The sequence below is a fragment of the Lolium perenne genome, chromosome 4 (genome assembly GCF_019359855.2).
Source record: "Lolium perenne isolate Kyuss_39 chromosome 4, Kyuss_2.0, whole genome shotgun sequence".
NCBI lineage: Eukaryota > Viridiplantae > Streptophyta > Magnoliopsida > Poales > Poaceae > Lolium > Lolium perenne.
This window is the reverse complement of record NC_067247.2, coordinates 100763360-100770475: the sequence shown is the minus strand read 5'-3', so window position 1 is coordinate 100770475 and position 7116 is coordinate 100763360. Positions and strand designations below refer to the sequence as shown.

The 7116-nt window shown below is 43.6% G+C and overlaps 1 protein-coding gene across 2 annotated transcripts; it reads left to right on the top strand.

Moving 5' to 3' along the window:
* Positions 1–527: 527 nt before the first annotated feature.
* On the top strand, positions 528–5991 carry LOC127322158 (uncharacterized). 2 transcript variants are annotated; one of them, XM_051351107.2, is made up of 11 exons: positions 528–758; positions 910–978; positions 1508–1678; positions 2250–2384; positions 2862–3001; positions 3144–3254; positions 3365–3457; positions 4392–4520; positions 5122–5292; positions 5379–5458; positions 5704–5991. In XM_051351107.2, exons 1-11 carry the CDS (start codon positions 605–607, stop codon positions 5762–5764), a joined length of 1314 nt encoding a protein of 437 aa, XP_051207067.1. In that variant the 5' UTR covers positions 528–604; the 3' UTR covers positions 5765–5991. The 2 variants fall into 2 exon arrangements, with proteins under 2 accessions (XP_051207067.1, XP_051207065.1); XM_051351105.2 differs by having other exon boundaries at positions 529–758; positions 3365–3499.
* The last annotated feature ends 1125 nt before the right edge of the window (positions 5992–7116 follow it).

Below are 7116 nucleotides of genomic sequence, written 5' to 3'. Positions count from 1 at the left end.
GGCCATAGTGTTATCAGGTGTAATTGATCCCCCAACTCTTGAAGCGTTAGCATGCCGAGAGGCGCTGTCATTGGCAGAGGACCTAGGCTTACCGCGAGTTTGCAATGCTAGTGATTGCAAGCAGGTGGTTGATGATATCGCAGAGGATTCTAGAGGCCGCTATGCATCCATTATCAAGGAAATAAAGGTATATCGATCGGAGTTTGAGAAAGTGACAGTGGTTCATGAAGGGAGAAAATCCAATACGGAAGCTCATAATTTAGCTCGTTTTGCTTTGTCTTTAGATCTAGGTCGCCACTTGTGGCTTTTAGCACATTATGATCCTCTGGTCATAGTACCTGTAATACTGAACATTGAGTAATAAAGTAAGCAGGTTTGTCTTCAAAAAAAAATATATAGATCGGGTATCATTTCCTCCTAGGAAACCGTCACGGCCGCCGGCTTCTCCGCTGCCTGTCATCATGCCCTGTTTCCGCATACCAAAATTCGCTCCACCCCGTCGATAAGACACGCACTACTCTACAAGCAACCGACCCACCCCACCCTCACCCCCCAAACCCCTCCGCCTTCTTCCACAGGGTTCTCGACCTCGCCTCGCCTCGCCATGGGGTGGAACGGGAGCCGTCGCAGCGGCGGCGGAGCTGGGGGACGGGGACGGGGCCGCGGGCCGGCGAGCCCGAACGACCTCCAGCGAGAGCGAGTTGCGGCCTCTCTCATCGACGCCGCCGCGCGCCTCGGCCTCCAGGCTACCGACGCGGGTACGTGCTCTCAGCCACCGCGAACCCACTTCGATTCCTCTCCCCCTCCGCCGCTCTGGGCGGCATTTGCTCTGCGATCGACACCCTCTAACTGCGACATGTGTTGTGGTGTGCGCCCTTCCTCCTCCTCGTCTCGCGCGCGTGCGTCTAGGTACCGGCTGGCCGCCGGAGATGCAGTTCCGCTTCGCGTGCACGGACGGCGACCTCGCCCGCGCCAAGGGTAAGATCCTCCTCCCCCGTAATGGCGTTGCTTCTCGGTAGCGGTTAATTTTAGCCGTGATTTCTGCTAGGCCTCGCACGCCTTCCTCGCGTGCGCTGCTCTGTGCTGTGCGCCTTCTCCGTTTGAATAAATTTGCGTGCAGACATTTTTTTGGGATGGCGCTTAATTTGCGCGAGCACGTCACTGGCTTTCCTGCTTCCTTTGGCTGCACAAATATGGCATGGTCGTGAGGTGTTCGATCTCTGTAGCCGTTATTCCCTTGGATTGCGTTCTCTGATTGCGGATGCATGCACTTTTTTCTGTGCACGAGATCGGGTGACTTCTAATCTGTAGTTGGTGGAATCTGATTTATGCCAAAGTTGCATTGACCATTGAGTTCCTGTCGGAAATTACATTTCACCCTCAGTTTACCGAGTATTTTCATCTTGTGTTATGCAACAATCTTGGTGGATACTGGATACTACTATGCAAGTTTTGTGTCTTAACTCTTAACGTCTAACGTGCTTCCTGTGAATATTGGGCCTTGAAGCCGTGGTAGATGCCATGGATGAGGCTGAGAGGGAGTCGCTTGCCTCTCTGAGGTTTACCGACTTAGGACCACTGCATTTGGCAGCAAGCTCGGGTGATATGGCCATCTGCAAGTACTTGGTTGAGCAGCTTGGGTTTGATGTCAATTCGGATGCTTCTGATCATGGATCTGGTACGCACGTGTTTTCCCCAAATGCTATATGTACTGTTTTCATCTTGTTGTTGAGTTCTTGTTTCTGGGAAGCAAGAGCTGCTACTATAGACTGTATATATGGCTCAATTCGCAGATGGAACATGTATTATGATCAGCATTCTATTAACAATTCGCAGATGGCTTTTCCATATTTGTTTCAGCTCTTGCCCTCTGATTTTATGCACTGTATTTTTCTTGATTCTGTAGCATGGATATGTTATTACTGACAATTTAGATTTGTACTATATGCCAACAATGATGGAAGGCCTTTTTAATGTAATGCCGATCATAATACTGTAAATTTGCAACATGATTCTAATTTTCTTTTTACTGTAGTGAAACATGATTCTAAGACATCCTTCTGAACGGATAGTGAATATGCTTATAATTTTATAAATGATGCATGTTATGGATTATCTTCAGTACTGCAAATTTGCAATGTATCCCTTTGGTATGCTGAAGAATGCTGCTGTGGACTTCTTATGTCCCACCATTTGCTGTCAAGGTGTCAATATTTGACTAAATTGCTCTACTGGAATGCTCTTGGCAGGCGTGACACCTTTGCATTTTGCGGTGTCGCATGAACAAGTGACTGCTGTGAGGTATTTTCTTGAAAAGGGCGCTGATCCCAATATAAAGGACTCCTCCAACGGCACAGCTTCTCTGCATGAGGCAGCAGCGTTAGGTGTCTATTTCTGCACATTCTACTCAGTTGTAAATGATTACTGATTTCTGCTGTATAAAATATAGTTCACTATTATGCCCCAGTTTCCCTGGTTATTTGCTTTCCAACCTGGTCACGAGGGTGACTATCCCAACTTTGTCTTTTATGCTGCGCTGCAGCGGGAGAGTACTAATACACAAGTGATGGTTCCACTACATAACTGTTTTTATAGATCTCCCAAATCGAACTTGTCTTGGGGATGAAAACAATTGTTAACCTGTTGTATATCCTAATAGGATATATCGATTCAAATTGCATGGCGGTTTTCTTTCACTTAAACCCTTAAAGCATGTCATTCACATAAACTAAGGCTTGTATGAATTATACTCCTGATCCATAACCAGGAGGGGCGACGGTGGTTATGATAGTTACAGATTACTAAACTTTTATAGTTCATATTATGGCTCTATACTTAGGTCTTTTTTTCCTTATTCATAGGCTATGATGAAATTACACAACTTCTGCTAGCAAATGGAGCGAATGTTGATGAACCTTCTACTCATGGGACACCTCTAGTGGCTGCTGCCGCTCACGGGAAGTTCAGTTCTATGAAGATTTTGTTGGAGCACCATGCAGACGTAATTAATAGATTGATGTTCTTTACTTGAGCTTACTACCTCTTGCTTAGTTCAAGTATTTATGCATATGAAATCTCTAGAATCTTATTTCTTCTACATGGGACCTGGGAAGTGGCTTATGCTTTTTCAATTTAAATTGCAGCCGAACAAAGTCTCTTGGGAGTATGGTACACCCCTAACTACAACACTTTATGCTACTCCTGACAGAATGGACGAATCCACTTGCTTAAAGTGTGTGAAACTTCTTGTCGAGGTCTGATACCCAGTTTTACATTCTGTATATTTTGATTGCTCGAGGGAATCTCGTGTGAAAAGATATTTTCGGCATTCACATGTTTTTATGTTATATTTGTTCATCCACAGGCTGGTGCTGATGTCAAATGTACAAATCCTGAGACTCCATTGGCGATAGCAACTACCAATGGCTTAACTAAATGTGCTGAATACTTGTTGGAGGTTGCTACAAATGCCAATGTTCCAGTTAAACATGATACTGATGTTAGTTCTTAAACCTTGATACTCTAACATCATCGTTATTATCTTTGCACTTGTTGGATTAACTTGTCTGGGTGATGAATACAATGCGATGCAATCTCTTGGAGACTCGGGGTGTACGGAGGCCACAATCCTTGTTTACTGATACTTAAGTGCAACTTGTCGTATTTAATACGCGAGCTTCAGTTACATCAAGAGACAGAATCATTCTAGAAAATCAGATTAAAGACCCTAATAGTCCTATCCATAAACTAGGTGATATGGACCTCCAGCCATGTATGTCATCTAGATTGATTGATCCTACTGCTGAGACCTGTTGCTGTTTCTTAAACAGTACAGTCTAGTTCTACCCAAAACAATAATCTAATGATTCCATTGCATCATTAATGACTTTTGTTTTTTATGTGAATAATTTCATAACTGTCCAATGATTTTACTAGTTTAATGTGAACTTTGTTTGCTTCATTTGACCTTAGCAGTCTTTTATCACATTATGCTATAGAAGAAAGTGCATAAATCATTTAGATGTGAGATGACTCTGTTTTGTAAAAATCTTCTTGTGTTATGTTTCTTGCACTCACAACCCCTGTATTTTTTTGTATCCTGTCTGCAATCATTACTTGGGAAACCAGTAGAAAAAGCTTGGTATGTAGCCTCTCTCAAACATACGTGCATTGAATTCATGGTTATGAAGGGTTATTGCGAACACGAAATTGTTAGCTGCGATTTTGTGATATTGGAGAGGCAAGTGGGGAAATTTATTCGCAATAATCAAACTCATTATCTCTTCAATAGCTGCCTGCACGTTTTGAAGAAAATAATTGGTGGAAAGCATGATAGGAAGTTTTCTAGATCTATCTATTATCTTGACATAACTTTTGCTTAATGAATTTAGGTTAAAACAAGTGAGGATCGTAGGAAGGCTCGACTGAAATCAAACGGTCCAAAGGCTCGGCTGAAATCAAACGGTGCAAAAGCAGTTCAGGAGAATGACTATGCTGCTGCATTGAAATTCTATACTGAGGTACTATCGTTGTTCAATCATTTCTGAAAGTGTTCTTACTGAAGAACTGTAGAGTACTGTGGATATTCGCTAATACATCATGAAGTAGTGGACATTAACTGAGAACAGAACACTTTGCATCCTGAAAATTTGCATGTTCTCACACACAGTCACACTACTGCTTCCCACATCCGAGAATATTTGTTATACTGCTAGCTTTTAGGGGCCATGAGGGCCTTTTCTATTTGCATGTAATACGCCGGCAAATGCAAGTTACTGTTGATTTGTGTCTTTTGACTAATGTTCGTATCCCCTTTCTAAGTATTTAGATTACTTCGTACAAGAAAAACTAATAAGCTCACGTATTCCATTCATTGTTTTAACTGGATCATTGTTCTGTCCTATTTTGAACGTATTTCAAATAATGACATATGAGCGATAAAGTTTCCAGAGTTTAACCTTCGCATTCAGTCACAGGCTAGTAGCTTTACATGTACTGCTGTACATCACGCATCAGCATACTCTTATGTTCTAACGTAGTTAGCCACATCATGATTCTAGTTTGACTCTGCAGTAACAGGGTATATATGCTTGTTTGTCCTCAATAACTGTTTTGGTACAGGCGATCAAGCTGGATCCTGAAGATGCAGTGTTGTATTCGAATAGGAGCCTTTGCCATCTCAAGTGTGATGAAGAATATGACGCTTTGCATGATGCCAATGCTTGCATACGTCTGAAGCCTGATTGGAACAAAGGTTACTATCGGAAAGGAGCTGCCCTCATGTCTCTTCTGGTAAGACTTAGAAAACGATATAATGGTCTTTTGCTGCTTCATAAATCAACTCTTAGTAGATCTTTGATCCACGTTTTTATTCTTAGGAGTACAAAGAGGCATCTGATGCATTCTTGGCTGGAGTGAAACTGAAGCCTGAAAATAAAGAGATGGAGGACGCATATTGGTATTGTACCTATTCCATTAGCATGATTCTTCAACTACTGCCTCTTAGTGGGGACCATGTTTATGAACCTTAGTACCTGTGGTTATAAATTTCACGATATACATTTGAAATTAACTTGGTCTCTTCATTGCTGACACTATTTGGTAGATTTATTTTTTAAACAAAAGGACGACTGTTAAATGGTCTGTTCCTTTCTCAATGGTTGTGGAAACACCTTCTGATCCCCATCTTGTTCACAATTTCAGGGAGGCAGTTGAGGCGATGAGGAAGGAACAGTCTGAACCAAGTCTCTACGATCTTGATTAGTGCTCGGCCGGGAGTGTCTGTGCGTGCTGGTTCCTGTAATCTCTGGTGTTTCCGTTCTTTGTACTATATACCTGGAAAAAGCTAGCACGTGGTTTTGTATGTCAGTCTAAAATGCTCCTTTTGTGAGTCGAGGCAAATTATGCATCTATAGGACTACCATACATGTATGATCATGCATCATGACCATTTCTCTGTTTGTTGCCCCAACCAATGGGCTTTCCGTTCAAGCTGGCAGCTTGTTTATATACTGTGTGTTGTTGTGTGTCGTCGGTTGGGCTGTAGTACATGGACGCTGAGTAACTTGCATTGTTGACCGATTGATAGTCTATATATCCTCTCCCCTGCCATTGTTGTTGCTCGATTGGTAGGGTAAGGTTACATGTCCCTACTTAGGTTTCCTGTTGAGTTATGTCACTTGTCGAGCCAAGCAGCGTGTTCTAGAGTCACTTTCTCTGCTATGTTTAGCAGATTAGGCCGATTAGAAGCTAGACAGGAGAAGCTTGATTCTAATTCATTTTATGCAAAATTATGGAGTCTTGAGTACTATAATTAACTAGAATACATCTCAAAAAAAAAAAAATAACTAGAATAGATCTCAATACAAATTATCGATAGTCTGGAGAGCCGTAACATCAACTACTCCCTTTGTGCATTAATATAAGATGTTTTAGCTATTTTTAAGAGGTAATTAAAGCGTGTTTAGGTGGTACAAAACGTTGTCCTGGACGTGCACCGGTGGTACAACTTGTGTTTGGAGCTGCCACGCGTCCCTGGTGCACGGTTAAGTTATTTTTGCAGACAAGTCCTCGTTGAATTGGAGATTTTGCACGCGACCGCGTCCTATGTTCGTCTCTCCTCTCGTCTCGTTCCCCTCTCCTCTCGTCTCAACCCTAGCGATGGCGAAAATCGTGGCGACCACGACAGCGACACATGGCGGAGTCGGAGGGGAGCATGGAGAGCACCTGCTGGTTGCCACCGCCAGGGTTTGCTCGCAGAGGGCCGTGGTGGAGAGGTAGATCGGTGCCCCTAGCACATGCTCCTGCTCGTGGACATCGGCTGCGAGATGCAGCGGCGGAGGAGGATGGTGTCGTTGCCTATTCGACGGTACTCCAAAGGAGGGATCCTCATGGAGGGAAGAAGAAGTAGGGGCCATCGGGCGTAGAGTCCTCGGGACGGTGGTACGCGATTTACCCAGCTTCGGAACACCTGCTCGATGACAGGGCCTACTGTTGCTTGTCTGGAATTATCTGGGCGCTTTCGCGTTGTTACAATGAGTTGTGGTTGTGCCTCTAGGGCTCCCAGGATCTGGCTTATAAAGGCGCCCGGATGTAGGGTTTACACGGAGAGTCCTA